The following is a 14,817-nucleotide window of genomic DNA, read 5'->3' as shown; positions in this document are numbered from 1 at the left end:
TCTGAGATATCATTGGAGGGCGAAGAGGCTACCCACAAATCCGAATTAACGGTTAATCGCTCACGTAAAAACTTGTCCGAATCCTTCTATCCTCTTCCGGCTTCTCTTAGCCACGCACCGGGTAATCTCCCCGGTGGTTCAATTCAGTTAAATTTATTGTACACGCATGTTGTACAAAAAATATAAAGAAATGGAAAAACAAAAATTGTCAAAAATTTTTTCGTTGCAAATGTTGATACTCTGTTCTCAAATAATTCATTTTGATCTTCTCGCTTACCGATTTATTGAATCAAATCTGTTCAAACTCTTTAATTCTGTAGAACTTGCCTGCCCTAGCTGGGAATCGAACCGTAGACATTTGGATTGCCAGTCAAGCTCTTAATCAATATGCCCTTTGAGTCTTGGACAAAAGATGTCGACATTTGTTGGCATATCTACTAAGGCACTACAAACAAGGTTATTAAGGAATAAATTGCTCTTATCAGCACGTCAAAGTTGGATTAGCGGTATAGCATTAGACTGATGTTCCAGTTGTCATGGGTTCGATCCCCAACCAAGTTCCTACATATATTCAGGCAAATAAATTCAAAATTGAAATGTATGCAAAAGTATTTATTGTCCCTCCTTCCACCCACAAATCCACCACAAGTTTTTACATTTTAAAACCCAATACAAAACATACATAAATAAAACTAACCCGTTGGCTGCCACGCCACTAAATCTACTCTAGCTACATCGCTATCGGAAGGATAGCGACCAAGGGGGACTTGTCCGAAGACAAGTCCGGGCTGATATGATGATGAAAGCCGTTATGGGAATGCACACCCCAGGCAACCACCACCACATCGAAAAAAGGGAAGTCCCTACTGGTGCATTGCCTCGACGATCGACTTTGAGCCACACGGCTTGTGCAACTGTCCCGCCCATGGCATATAGACCATTGGGCAGAACAGCGCTGCCGGACCCTAACAAGCTTTAAAAAAAAGGGGATCAAAGTGGGTGGCAGCCAACGGGTTAATTAACACTACACAATTACACATTACAAAATACAACGATACCACAAAGACGAGGCGATGAAAGGGCGAATTGAAGAGGGGGAGACCAAGAGGCGAAGACGAGACGACGGGCGAAGCGAAGACGGAGCGAAGGGCGAAGCGAAGACGGGACGACGGGTGAAGCGAAGATGGGGCGACGGGCGAAGCGAAGACGGGGCGACGGGCGAAGCGAAGACCGGGCGACGGGCGAAGCGAAGATGTGGCGACGGGCGAGGCGAAGGCATGTGTTGGCTGTTAAAGTAGAAATAAAAGGAGGCTGCAAAAATATTGTTTGCTAACTGTTGACAACACAATAAAGAGGAACTGTCTGCTTTTACCAGATTGAAACTTACATGAGATGATGAGTGGGCAAAGAGTATAGAATGACTTGAGGTATTTCAATCCATCGATTTTGCATTGTTGGTGATCTTTCTTTGAAGCCAGCATTTTTTTCATTATAGATACATGAGCTAGAAATAAAAGCACAAACATGCCAATTTGATTCTGATTGCAAAAATATGAGTTTAATACCACACCCAGCAACTCAAAATCCTGCCACTTGGTAGGCCAAGTGGAAAAGACGAGAAGATTATTGAAATTGTTATGGTTAATGATTTGCAACACAATATATGGTGCACTTTTCAGATCAAAACTTACAGGACATGATGAATGAGTAAAGAGTAGCAGAATGACGTTATTTTCATGATGATATGGCAACTCATATAGTTTGTGTCATTTCTAACTATTCCTCACGGTTGTTATCTTTAGCTATTTAGATTTCACCAACTACTTCTGAAAAGCAGAATGATAGCTATTAGATTTTGATTGCTGAAATTTATGTCTAATACCTCTCAATGTGCAATAGAATAGCATGAAGGGAATGTAAAAGTAATAATTTGGTTCTGGTAGCTGGCATAACTGATCACAAGTTTACCCATTGCACACAAAATGATCCACTTGATTTTTCTCACTCCAAAAACACAAGAAAGAATAAAAAACTCTAAATAGTTGAAATCACACCATTTAATTTTATCAAACTAATCACTGGAATGTAACAGTTCACAAATATTCGAACATAGGTTTCACTTGTCACACTTAGTTTTTTCAAAACAAAGACAGAGGTGCAGTCTCGCCATCTGTTATCCTAATTTACAACCAACGCGAGTTGAAAAAGGAATTGCTCAACTTCAAAGACATGGGACAAATGACACCAGAGAATCAATGGCCAGTCGTATAAAACAGCAAAAAACTATGGAAATAGTATATGTACACATGTGATTGTTTTTTTAAAGGCGTTTAAATTGGCTGCAATGATCTCGCCGGTTTCTGCCGTGTGTGTGGTCTTTCAGCTTGTCCGGAGTATTACTGCTGCATCAATTCATGGTTGGAAGTTGACTGAAGTCTAACTCGTAAAAATCCAGCTCGCTGAGTCATGGCAGTCAAATTCTGTCGTTCATTTGAGAATAAATCATCAACTTTAAGCCACTGCCGTACTTTTTCCTTTTAGATTTCTTCTTTCCTAGTTACGCTTCAGACTTCTGTTTGTGAATAAGATATAGGATTCTCCAGTCTCTTCAAAGACTTCCCGTACTTTAAGGATATCCGCATACATCAGTGTCATTGACTTAACTAGAAAAAAAGAGGTTTCAACATGTGGCTAGGGAAACTAATTCGTAAGATTACCTAAAAAATTGTATCACCAAAAATGAGGGGGTATTTACCCTAAAATCTCCTTTACTTTTTGCTTACTTACTTTTTCCTCCTGGCTTGTTATTTTTCTTTCTTTGCTGTCTCTTCTTTCCCTTTGTTTTCCAATTTTTCTGTTTGTAATTTATAGTTAAGCTAGGATTCTTTTGCCTGCACAGAATTGTTCAGATTTGCTATTAGAATAGCAAAGAGATGAAGAAATAAATTCAATGGACAAAAAAACCTTTTAGATGAGGCGGAATTCCTCCTCAGTAGTTTTTATACACAATGATACCACATTCTATGGTGATGTGAAAGACAGCCGACAAGAAATCTCCGAAACGTAGTGTCTAGTGTGCCAACTTTTCGCATATGTCGTAAAATGAGTGCTGAAAGAACATGGTAGTTTACTTGGAATCCGACATCGCGAACTACATCACGGAAACGTTCGGCAAAAAACATGCCAATCTCTTCTTTGCTGTAAAATGAAACGCAGTTTGTCATTGTTTCAGATTGACCATGAAATCACAAGAAATTCGCCAATTTCCATCTGCCTTGCCCCGACCCCTTTTTCAAGAAGGAAAAAAAACTCTTTGATTTCATTCAAACACCATGAAAGGGGAAAATAAATTATCTACATCCAAGACATGCCGGTAAACGTCCAAATCTACACAGTTTTTGAGGTCTTCTAAAAAGAAGAAGATCAAAAGATTCAATTGCAATCATTAAGTCGCAGACTTTAAGTGGATGAGCTCACCATTAGATAGGCAAGCCTTGAGTAATTCGTACAACTCGGATGCGTTAACAGTGCGATTCTCGTCAGCCCAACTCAAGGAAGACTGCCTCGTATTGTACAACATTTTGCCATGTCCGAACATTGTATCAATTAATGATCGAAGCAGCTTGAATCAGTCGTTTTCATTTGACACGGTAAAATGTCCACCATCCTAAAGTCGTAAAAAAAAAAGGTAAATGTCAAATCGATAGTTGTAAGCAAATCTTTTCTTGAGCTTAATTGCCTGAGCGCTGTACACGCGCAGAGTAAAATAAGTTTATCCTTAATAGATTGCTTACGTAAGCCGTCTCTAGAAACCGTGCAATACAGTCACATTTGGAATGTACTTTTTGCCGCACGGCTACTAGTATAAAAAGAAAAAGTAAGAGATTAAATTCCTTTTCTAAAGTTTGCTTCGTGATCTCTGGATTATTACTTTTTTTCAACAAATGATGCTTGAAGCAAGGGATATAACTAGCGACATCTTAGACACGACGAAAAATTATCTTGATGTAGTAAACCAATCACTTTTCGGACCTTCGAACATCGGAGGTCATGCCCAACTTTTTGTCAGCGAATCTCCACAAGTTTGTGTCATCACCACGCATAAATTCAACTTTACATGTCACCTGTCAGTACTTAAACTGAAGAATGCGTGTATAGTCTCCGCGGAATTTCAACCTACGAATCAACTGACGATGCTAGACTTCGAAGTTTTATGATTATGTCATTATCAACATTGTTGCTGTTTATCCTTCTTTGAAGCACACTACAGTTGTGCTTCATTTTAGCACAGTCAACAGGGGTAGGAAGAATTCTTCATTTCTGCAGTTCTCCAGCCTCTTGATGGATCAAACTGCCTCAGGTAAAATAGAAAATACATTAGCTTATGTAGCCAGTAAATGGGAAATATTGCCAGTTTCACAAATTTTAACAGAAAAGGATGGTCAGAAGAAATACTGGTATCTGTTTCACAAACAGACCAATTCCCGTGGCATGTTTGAGTTGTGATTGAATCAACCCATACTGTGTTTACTCTCTGGTTACTACATTTCTATACTGAACTAGCCCCAACATCAACACAGAAGACATAATATCTTAAAACCAAATTAAGAATCAATAAATAAATTTTAAAACCTTACCTTTATGTTGGGAATTACAAAATTAATCAAATGTACTCCAGAATTAACAAAGTAGATGTTGGAAAGAAATATGACAGTAACCAATACTCATTCCGCACATTCTCTGACCTCCATTTACTTCCATGAGATGAAGGGCAGTTTTTTAGTTCTTTGCATTAAATTCCTTGGAAAATTTTTTTCTTTCTAATTTTTTCTGCTAGCCTAAAAAATCAGAAAAAATCATGTATTAACACCTGTATGAAAACCAACTAAAAAAATTACAGATTTAGGTCCAAGTACAACTCCTTTAAGTGCCGATGTCATTGAAAGCAACGTAGGTGGTGGGAGATCAGTAAACATTTTTAAAATGGAGCAAGCATGGATTGCCATTGGGAGACCAGGGTCTCATCAAGTAGCTGAGATTCTCAGATCTCAGCACGATATAATATGAACTGAATCTGAAACTGAATCTGGGGCGCGTCAAATAGCAAATCAGACGAATCCTGATTCGTCTGATTAATAACAGTACACTAGAAACGCTATATACCTGATCTCAGCAGCCTCCTGGCGGTAATCAGCTTGTACTACACTTTGTACAGGGCCTTATGGAAAATCAGGATTTGTTTAAAGTTCTTTTATAAAATCGTAATAAATTAGAACTACATATTACAATTACACTTAAGCAAAAATTTACACTAATAAAAGTGCTAAGATTAAAAAACACTTTTTCTCAAGAGGGCCTTATGGGACTAAAACCTAGGGCTCAGCCACGATTACATTCTAATCGGGGACACCGCTAAGCTTCCCCGATAAAAATGAATCGGGGAAGTTCGGTGCGGGGATTTCTTTTTTCGGTGCGGAACGGTGCTATCATCGGTGCTGCACCGATAGCACCGCTTCAGCCATAGGGGGTTAGTCTTACCAGTGACCTTGCGTTCTGATAGGCCAACGAGAATCACGTGACTACGGTCACATTTTGTTCTTGTTGGCTGCAGGGTAACTGCCAATTTATATCACTATTCATTGATAATCGGGATCACTAATTCACTAGGGCTCGGCCCCGATCCAAATTCGGGGTGACCTTGACCAGCTAACAACGGAAGGTACTGGCGTAAAAGAGAAAAAACGCAAAAAAAATAGGATTTTTTTTTGTCTCGCACCAGTATGAACGATGACAATAGTATTTTATCAAGTATATTGTTATTTTCTATTGTTAGCTGGTCAAGGTCACCCCGAATTTTGATCGGGGCCAAGCCCTACCGATCACCGATATCACCGCACCTAGCACCGAAATCACTTCCCCGATTAAGATTATCCCCGCACCGGATCGACTAGAAAGCTCCCCGATTGGCGCGGGGCCGAGCGCTACTAAAACCCCAGATGGGATTAGGCTGCAATGCGAGATGGCACATTGGCACAACTCAGCATCCGCTGAAACATAAATTATTTTATCTTGATTGTGGCGAAACTGGTGGCTATATTTTTAACCCTTAACTTGTTTTAATATTTTTCCACGGAATTAAAAGAATTTGCTTCATAGTTTGTAATATTTAAAAATTTGTTAAAGAAACCAATGCAATAGCAATCGAACTGTCAACCTTGGTTTTTGACAACTAAAATAGATCATATACCGATAGCAGACAAAGTAAAAAACACGTGGTGAAGTGTATACAGTTGCAAAAGTTTTAAATATTGACATTAAATTGTAGTTCCGTCTTCAGCAAAGCACCTTAATTATTAAAAATTACAAAATTAAATTGTAGTTGAAGCAAAGGAAAATCGCATTATTTGGATGAGTTTATCGAATTCTTTTCCAACTGCCGAAAGGATGCCGGAAGAACAAAATGAACCTTCTTCAACTGATGAAGATGAAGAGAGTCTTTTTCTCCCACAAGGTTTTCAATAACGTAGTTCGCTTAGAAAAACCACATTATGACGCCTTTTTTCCTGTCTGACAGCCAAAGAAGTGTTTGCCCAACGTAGAAAGCCTGTTGTCATCCCACGCTTTCCAGAAAATTTTCCTGATGAAGAAATAAACTCTGACGAAGAAGATGTTGATGATAGTCTTACTGATGAAGAAGATGAATTGTCAAATGAAGAAACAAGTGAAATAGCAAAGGCTACCACAGATAGCAGTGAAGAAGAGCAGGAAGATGAAGAAGAGATACAGAATCAAGGAGAGAGCATTGAGCAACTTGCTGCTGGACGAGAAGAAAAGGAAGATGATGATATAATTGTTGCCATCTGTAATGCTGCAAAACCCCAGGAAAAAACAAAACCACCTGATTTGAGGACCTCCTTAAACTGTATGGTAACAGATATCAGTTTCCATCCAAATGAAGAACTGATTGCAATGTCAGACATTGAAGGAGAAATCACCTGGTAAGAATACTTTTGACTATTGGCATGGCTGTTTTTACTCACACTAAAATTTCCCATATTGCTACAGTTATAAGTATGGAAATGAAGAGAATGAGTTGCTGCATACACTCAATCATCACAAAAAATCATGCCGTGCCCTGACATTCAATCATGATGGAGCTTTATTGTTTTCAGCCTCCAAAGATAAAAGTGTTGTAATAACCGACACAGAAACCATGAAAGTTACCCAATCTTTCTGCAAAGCTCATAGGTAATTCTTTTGAAATGGATTCAAATGTAATAATGAATGAATTTTCCCCCAAAATTTTCAGTTCACCCATCTATAGTTTGCTTTGTATGGATGCAAATATTTGGGCATCTGGTGATGATGATGGGGTGGTAAAAGGTATTAATTAATTTTGGAGAATGGCGGTGCAAAAATCATATGTTGTTTTCTCTCGTAAAGTATGGGACAAGCGCCGCAGTGTACAAAAGCCCGTTGCCGAGTTTAAAGAGATGGATGAATTCGTCAGTTCGATGATCACGGATTCGGGATCGCGCCTGTTAGTATGTACTAGCGGAGAAGGAACTTTGACTGCTTTTAACACCAGAAGAAAGAAAATGGAAGGCCAGGTAATGAAATTAATGCATTAAAAAAATTTAATTGTTATGAATTAGCATTATAGCATGAATTAGCAATTATATTACGAATATTGGATTAATATGTAAATTAACGGTGCGTTCTTACATTTTTCCCGTCTATTGCTAGTCCGAGGTCTACCCATCGGAAATGAACTGTGCAGGTCTTATTCGCCAAGAAACCAAAGTTATCGCTGGATTGGGTAACGGGAATATGTACATCTTTGATTGGAAAGCTTTCGGATACCATAGTGACGCATTTGGTGATCATCCATCGGCAATCAACTGCATGCTTCCCATTATGGACAATATCGTTATTACGGGCTGTGACGATGGAAAAATCAGAGCAATCAGTCTATTTCCGCACAGGTTTTTGGGAGTAGTGGGTCATCATAAGTTTCCAATTGAGCGATTGGATATTTCAACGTGTGGCCACTATATTGCTTCGACTTCGCACGATGGACGAGTACGATTCTGGAATATTTCTTACTTTGAGAATCCCGACCTGAAACTGATGGAATCAACAACAAAGAAATCCGTGCGGAACAAGAAGCGTTCTTTACGAAAAGAGAAATTAGGGTTTCAGCTCCCATCCTCAAAAAGACGTAACAAAGGAGACTTTTTTGCAGGATTTGCTGAACCTGAGCCTGAGCCTGAGGCCGGACCTGCAGAGGAAGCCGAAAATGAGTCAGAATCAGAGTCTGATATCGAAAGCAGTTCCGACAGCGATTAGTAGTGTTTGTTTCTCCTCTCCATCTCCTTAAGCTTGACTGTGTGGTGTTAACATCCGATGAATATGGACTAATACAATCGAAAAACTTACGATAAAACGATTTTGTAGGAAGGCTGTTGATGTTTGAATCTTTGCACTACTGCCGAATTCACATGCAATTGGCAAGAGATAACACAAACAATTTTAGATGATTACATTTTTTAAAAAAGAAATCCCAGTAAAAAAACAAGTAGGAAAAGAATTCCAATATTTTTTTGTTTTCCTTTTTGTTTTGAATCTTAACGTGGATGATGAATCGAAGAAGTACTTCTCAATGGCCAACCGGTCTAAAGCATATAGAAATTAAGCTGAAAACATTCGTTGCAAGGGCAAAAAGATGGTAATGCGACCGGGAACTAATTGCATAACATAAGGTAACCAGCTCGTAGTTAAAAAGCCAAATTCGAAAAGAGGAACACAATATAGTCGGGAAAGACAAAACACGTAAATTCGAGAAGAATGTCATTCTAATGCTGTTCTATTGTCATATTCGCGATTATACCTGAAGTGTTGGCTATGTTCATGGACTGTCGAAGAAGTTGGTCGGGTCTATAATAGTGACCCTGGTTCGCTGCTAGCGAGTGGTGTATAGGAGGCTGGAAACAACGCACATGTTCCACAGGCTGCGAATCTACATCACCCGAACTTGTTTTCAAGTATTTGTTGAGAGTGGCAAATACTTGTGAGTTCAGGACTTGGAATCTGCGGATGCGATCCACCAATCGCTTCAGCTGGATGCCTTTGACAGTTTCATCCTTATTGTCGACACGCTGGACACGTAAGATATGATAACAGAAGTCCAATGCCTCGAATCTAACAACGATAGTGATAATAAAATAAAAATTCTTTATAGTCTTCAAAATTTATCATCTAACCTTCGCTGTTGCCCCAACAAGGCAATCATGGTGCATCCGGCCCAATGAAGGCCTTCACCGAAAAGCTGTTCAACTGTGAATTCGTTCTCACCAACAGGAATACAGTACACAAATTGCAACGCTGACCAGAGTCGATGAAATTCTGTGCACTCGTCGACCGTTAACACGCCATTGACAGGAGCAGGGCCAGTCCAAATGGGATCGTCCAGAAAAGTGCGGATGCGATTAAGCACCATTTCAAAAACCGAAAGACCACAGCAAAGACGTTCCCTAGTTAAAAGATCTCCTTCTCGCGCAATCAAAGTCTGCTTGGCCGTACCCAATTTTTCAATATTTGCGACTATTTGCAAAGCCGCGTACTTGTTCTCCAATTTTTTCTGCTTAGCTTCCAACTTTTCTCCTTCTTTGACGAACGGTCTGTGGAGTAGTTCAAGTAAAAGGCATCGCAATTTAAAATAATCAATGTAAAGAAATTCACAGAAAAATTCCGTAATGAAAACTAGAACACACCTTGGGAGAATATTTTGAAAAGGCGCTGCCTGAAGCAGATCACAGACTTCTTCCTGTGACATTGCTTGTTCGATCAAGAGACAAAATATCAGAGCGTTTCCAAACTCCCTGAAATTGTGAAATAACTCTGTTCGTGCATCAGGATATTGCACTATGTCGTTCAATTGTGCCTGCAAGAGAAACACAGAAATGCACCAGTGAAACTTTTTGTCTTCGAGCGACAAAGGAATGTAAAGTGTACCTGATAATATCCTAAGACACCAGTCGACCCGTAATCGTAACGAGGCATTTTGCATTGTTTTGGCATCGCTTGCATCAGGGTCTTCGTAAACTGTAGTATGTTGCCCTGTACTAGAGATTTAATGATCTTGAGAATCTCCTCCATGACGACAGCGATTCCCTGATAACCCAGAAGATTGGAGATAGCCTTAAAATGTGGTGCCCCTACGAATCCTGAATACTGATTGAAGATGTTCCCATTGGCAATATTCAATGCCTTACTTCCCCAAAGGTAATGATAGGGAGTTTGGGGAGGTTTGTCTCGTTGGACGGGTTGACTGAAAAGCAAGTCACGGCACTTTATGAAGCGACCCGTGGCGGCATTGTAACAATAAGTGGGCAAAAAGTCATAGTTAAGCTCCCAAAAGACATGCAACGTCACACGGCCATACGGCGCCAAGACGTTATGATTTGCTTCCCTCCACATTGCGTCGAAATCGTCCATTGCCAAATTTCTGCTCAACAACTTATGAGTCAGACGATTCACTTCTAGGAGACCACTTAATTCCTGCAACAATAGAATTTTATTACAACTTCAACTAGGAAACAACAATTGGTAATTAAATTTAATTTCTTACCACTACGCCAGTGATATCGCCACCTTCAAAACGTGCGACAGATAACTCCAGGGCTTTGAGAAGCGCAGCGTTAACTCTTTGAGATATCAATCGATTCAAATCAATTGAACGACCCAACAGTTGAACATGGCGCTGTTTCATCAAAGTCTCGTAGCGGTTGGCAGGCGGGTAGGTAAAGCGCGTGCCCAATGCGGCGCATTCAGCTCGAAAACGTTTATCTAACATGATGCTACAATAAAAAGCTTTAGGCGCTGAACAAAAGATAAATAATATACACATAATGTAGGACGTACCTTCCAGCTAAATGCTTATAGTAGGCGAAAATTTGTTCGCTGAGTTTGTAGACGAACTGATCGAAACACAGATTAACTTCAGCTTCAACTTCGTCATACAAAAACTGTTTACGGAAAACAGTCAGTGCATAGTGAGCAGAATCGTTGTAGAGATCAAGCGGGAAAAGAACGCACCTAAAGAAAAACAAAGTAAGTAAATAAACTGATGTCAAGATCAAAAGGCAGGTAAAGAGTCAACTCACTCCATCATGGAAGGTTCCTTAGTACGCAGAATATGATCTGTCAGAATCCAAGGCATCGACATGTCGATGGGAAACTAGAAACGACAGAGAGAAAAAATTACGTTAGAACAAATAAAACCAATCGTGATTGAATAGATGACGAAACACGCATCACAAATTGAATTATCAACTATTAAGCGATTATAGGTACATGCTGGTAATGCCACGACCTAGGTTTGATTAAGGTATTTCTACTCAAAGCAGGAACGCAAGACATCATGCTGAGGAAGAGTCTCACCAAGGTGATGGCATATACCTGAATTCTTTTCTCCAGCGTGACCACGTCTTTGCATTCCTCGTTGTGTTGGTGCTTCACGCAACATTTCTGAATTTGCGACATGACAATGACCGATAAATAAAGCGAAGGGAAGAAAAGGCGACAGTGAAAAAGAACAATAAAATACACCACGCGTCAATCTCTACTTCAACCTTTTCAGGTCAAGTAGGCTTGTAAAGCGTGCCTGCGTTGTCGTTTTCGTAAGCCAAAGAGTCAAGCCTTTCCCAGCCACCGAATTTTGAACGGACAGAAAACCTGATCAAAAATCATTTTCTTACCTGAATTCTTTTGCCCATTGTCATTTCGAGATAGAACTCTCGGTACCATAGTTGTGAAAGATCACACGATTGCTGTAGGGTTTCTGTTAACAAGAAGCAGCTTAAAGAAATGAGAGACAACTATAGACAGTCGAAGGACATGTACCGCTGAAATTAAGCAGATAATTCCAGAAAAATGAATTCTTATGGAATTGGTCAATCGCCATGAGGTAAGATCCATCGATGTCTTTGCGTAGTGTACGTTTACCACCAGATTTATCCGCTATTAGCGACTCCAGCATGGTTCGGACCATGTAGAGTTGGGTCGAAGATGGGCCTACATGACAGATGACAAAATACTGATTAAATGAAAAGGGAAATTCCCGTCGTCATATATCAACATACCAACATTCCTACGTGGAACCTGAATATCAAATCCATTATCAGGATCTTTTTTGCCTTTGGTAGCTGGATCGTCTTGTGGCTCTGTGCCTCGAATCCAATCAGCACAAGTTTCTCGTACTGAAACTATTATACTGAAATGGTTTCAGTTAATAATGATCTACGTTCAGTTAGATTGGTCCACAGACATACCTGCGAATCAAGTCTTTCTTGTTCTTTATTGCCTTTCGTAGGGGTTCACGCAAACTAAGTTGAACAAAATCTTGCAATTCGGCATAGACATGTCGGCGTATAGCATCCGCGAATACTGTCTCCATTCTTGCCATAAGAACTTGTAATCCCTTTATCATGGCAATGATCTCGATGAGCGCAAATTTTTCCTCTTCCGTGTAGTTATATCGCGTAGCCTAGACATAAATGAACTCGCAAAAATGAATACGTTTGTATTTTCTACAGGAAACATGGCGGACGGTTTACCCTTTCGTATTCTTCTGCTTCAGCAGGGCAGTCTTTGTTTTGATGATGGTCTGTAGGGTGTAAAAGTTTCCACTAAATGGAAGAGAGAAAAATTATCAGTTCAAATAAAGCTCAGGCAAAATATTTGCAAAACTTACAGAATAAAGCTCTGTAACTATACTTGTCCATTCAGACAAAAGCTGTAACCCACGAAGAGCAAGTTCCATCATCTCTTTCATCTCCTCTGGGGAACGCGTTTCTTTGTACGTAGTAGTGACCTATTTTAGATACGAGAACAGATTTGTAACGATTAAACAATCGGATGTTAAATTGAATGTTGGAAAATTGTTTTACTTCGTTACTATAACGTGCTAGTTCGCTAGTGAATTTTACGTGATCTTCACGGATCTGTGGTAAGTGAACCATTAAATCAGCTTGAGGGGAAGGTAGAGTTGCGCCACACAAAGGCCATCGGGATGCATCATACGTTTTTGAACGCTTTATATAGTTAAATGGGGCAATTTGCATGTCACCAAAGAGCGGGACAACTTCCAGATTCTGTTCAAGAAGAAACATATTTACAACATTTTTTGAAGATAAAAATACAATACGAAATAACAACTTTAAAGATTTTGTCGATCTTGTCGAGTCTAATACGCTTTTTGTGATCCAACTTGGAAATGTTTATCTGGCATATTTCTGAATCCATTAGGAACAATCCGAAGCCCAGAACCTTGACTAGCATATGTTTCTCTTCCGGTAGAAGATACATGCGCGTTTCGAGCATGTGAACTGCTAAATTGATGACATCAGCCAGCAGCTCCTCATAACTATATTTGGTACCACATAAAGCCACATTAATATTATATACTAGCTGTTGTACCAGTTGTTTACCAAAAAAAAAAAAGAGCTTACGATGGAATTTTTTCAAGGGCTTCTTTAAGTGAGTCACGGATTTTGTTCTGGGTGGCTAAAAACATCGACAGGTTTTGCGATTCTTGAAGCGCCTGCTGATCTGTCATCACCTTAAGGAACTGGGCAGCTCTAAAATACATGAAATAATTATATATATATATATATATATATATAACAAATCCGATTCTTGTTTGAAATAGAGAAACAAAAATTACATTTTACCTGCGATATGCAGAGTAATCGTTTTTTACACTAGATTTCATGTTCTTCAGTTCATCCAGAACAGCAAACATATTAATGAATTTTCCCAAAGTGAGCAAGTAGGCTTCTGACACGAAGTCCTTACGTTTCTCAGCATGGGATAGACGTTTAACTTCGGCACTAAAGCGCTCAATTGCTTTTCGCTAGTGTTTAACATAATGGAATTTAATCAGCACAATAAATGGTTTAAATTTCTTGTCTATAATATACATACTTGAAAATACATAAAATTCAACAATTTGTTAACTTCTGGTGCCAAAACCTGAACAGTCTTTTCATATATTTCAACTCTGTTAGGCTGTTCATTTGATTTAGGCTGAGGAATTGCCCTGGAACAGCATCTCCATGTATATAGCATCACTGCATGCTCTTGGCCTTCTCGAAGCATATCATTCTACAATAAAAGTATTTATATGAATGCAAGTGTTTGTAATATCCATAGTAAAGGGCAGTGCTTGCTTACCAGGCTTGCATGAACAGTAGCTTCTTCTATGTACTTCGCTACTCCAGTCACAAACGCAGTTCTATCTTCAAAATTTGTATCAAAGTTGGCTTGGTAAGTTACAGAGCAAGCCTGGGCTTCAATGCATGGTTGTTGATCTGGCAGTGGCAATTCATCAAGCACTTCAACATTGGACAACGCGTCGGCGAGGGTCACTTTTTCGGTGGCCATGTTACTGGAGCATAACCAGAACCACTGTGAAAATCATCAATTCAATTTAATACACGAGTTTTTTTTCATAAGTTAACCCTACAGACAACTGACGAATTGGTTTTATTGTTGCACCTCCCAGGTCCCAGCCCTGAACAACAACGCAAAGAAAAGTCAGAACTTGGCAGACGCCCTTTTCCTGAAGTGCAACACTAACCTAAACCTGCTTGAGATACCACCACTAGGTGGCTTGCCTTTCTATTTTGAATTCTCATGTGAAAAAATGGCGGGAAGTTAGAAGAGTCAATAGCACGAAAATCGATTTGGGAAACCAAAAAAACTATGAAAATAGGAACAGCTGAATCCCAGAATCCCCAGATTACATATAAAAAT

The 14,817-nt window shown here is 39.5% G+C and overlaps 2 protein-coding genes and 1 long non-coding RNA gene across 15 annotated transcripts; 1 reads left to right on the top strand and 2 right to left on the bottom strand.

Moving 5' to 3' along the window:
- Positions 1 to 597: 597 nt before the first annotated feature.
- Positions 598 to 5,123, bottom strand: LOC116932234. 11 transcript variants are annotated; one of them, XR_006651756.1, is made up of 14 exons: positions 4,899 to 5,123; positions 4,638 to 4,838; positions 4,181 to 4,351; positions 3,932 to 4,124; positions 3,795 to 3,859; positions 3,478 to 3,667; positions 3,359 to 3,408; positions 2,965 to 3,287; positions 2,718 to 2,891; positions 1,883 to 2,663; positions 1,692 to 1,826; positions 1,566 to 1,592; positions 1,388 to 1,504; positions 598 to 1,286 (listed from the first exon to the last, which is right to left on the bottom strand). It is a non-coding gene; the product is annotated as an uncharacterized LOC116932234 (long non-coding RNA). The 11 variants fall into 11 exon arrangements; XR_006651754.1 differs by having other exon boundaries at positions 3,932 to 4,559; XR_006651753.1 differs by having other exon boundaries at positions 598 to 1,311; positions 3,932 to 4,351.
- Positions 5,124 to 6,236: 1,113 nt separating this feature from the next.
- Positions 6,237 to 8,446, top strand: LOC116932165 (WD repeat-containing protein 55 homolog). Its single transcript, XM_032939946.2, has 6 exons — positions 6,237 to 6,511; positions 6,575 to 6,998; positions 7,066 to 7,248; positions 7,310 to 7,383; positions 7,444 to 7,610; positions 7,747 to 8,446. The coding sequence occupies exons 1-6, from the start codon at positions 6,409 to 6,411 to the stop codon at positions 8,347 to 8,349; spliced, it is 1,554 nt and encodes a 517-aa protein (XP_032795837.2). The 5' UTR covers positions 6,237 to 6,408; the 3' UTR covers positions 8,350 to 8,446.
- A 133-nt stretch (positions 8,447 to 8,579) lies between these two features.
- LOC116932135 (cytoplasmic FMR1-interacting protein) lies at positions 8,580 to 14,656 on the bottom strand. 3 transcript variants are annotated; one of them, XM_032939878.2, is made up of 21 exons: positions 14,528 to 14,656; positions 14,236 to 14,469; positions 13,987 to 14,166; positions 13,734 to 13,915; positions 13,512 to 13,640; positions 13,219 to 13,426; positions 12,951 to 13,154; positions 12,755 to 12,874; positions 12,618 to 12,689; positions 12,333 to 12,547; positions 12,144 to 12,274; positions 11,905 to 12,075; positions 11,760 to 11,842; positions 11,461 to 11,529; positions 11,166 to 11,239; positions 10,924 to 11,097; positions 10,631 to 10,859; positions 10,015 to 10,560; positions 9,774 to 9,943; positions 9,264 to 9,680; positions 8,580 to 9,201 (listed from the first exon to the last, which is right to left on the bottom strand). In XM_032939878.2, exons 2-21 carry the CDS (start codon positions 14,443 to 14,445, stop codon positions 8,856 to 8,858), a joined length of 3,930 nt encoding a protein of 1,309 aa, XP_032795769.1. In that variant the 5' UTR covers positions 14,446 to 14,469; positions 14,528 to 14,656; the 3' UTR covers positions 8,580 to 8,855. The 3 variants fall into 3 exon arrangements, with proteins under 3 accessions (XP_032795769.1, XP_032795768.1, XP_032795770.1); XM_032939877.2 differs by having other exon boundaries at positions 14,236 to 14,631; XM_032939879.2 differs by lacking the exon at positions 11,461 to 11,529 and having other exon boundaries at positions 14,236 to 14,631.
- Positions 14,657 to 14,817: the final 161 nt, after the last annotated feature.

The sequence above is a fragment of the Daphnia magna genome, linkage group LG10 (genome assembly GCF_020631705.1).
Source record: "Daphnia magna isolate NIES linkage group LG10, ASM2063170v1.1, whole genome shotgun sequence".
In the NCBI taxonomy this organism is placed as follows: Eukaryota; Metazoa; Arthropoda; class Branchiopoda; order Diplostraca; family Daphniidae; genus Daphnia; species Daphnia magna.
The sequence above is the reverse complement of the archived record's forward strand: the minus strand, read 5'-3'. Positions and strand labels throughout refer to the sequence as shown.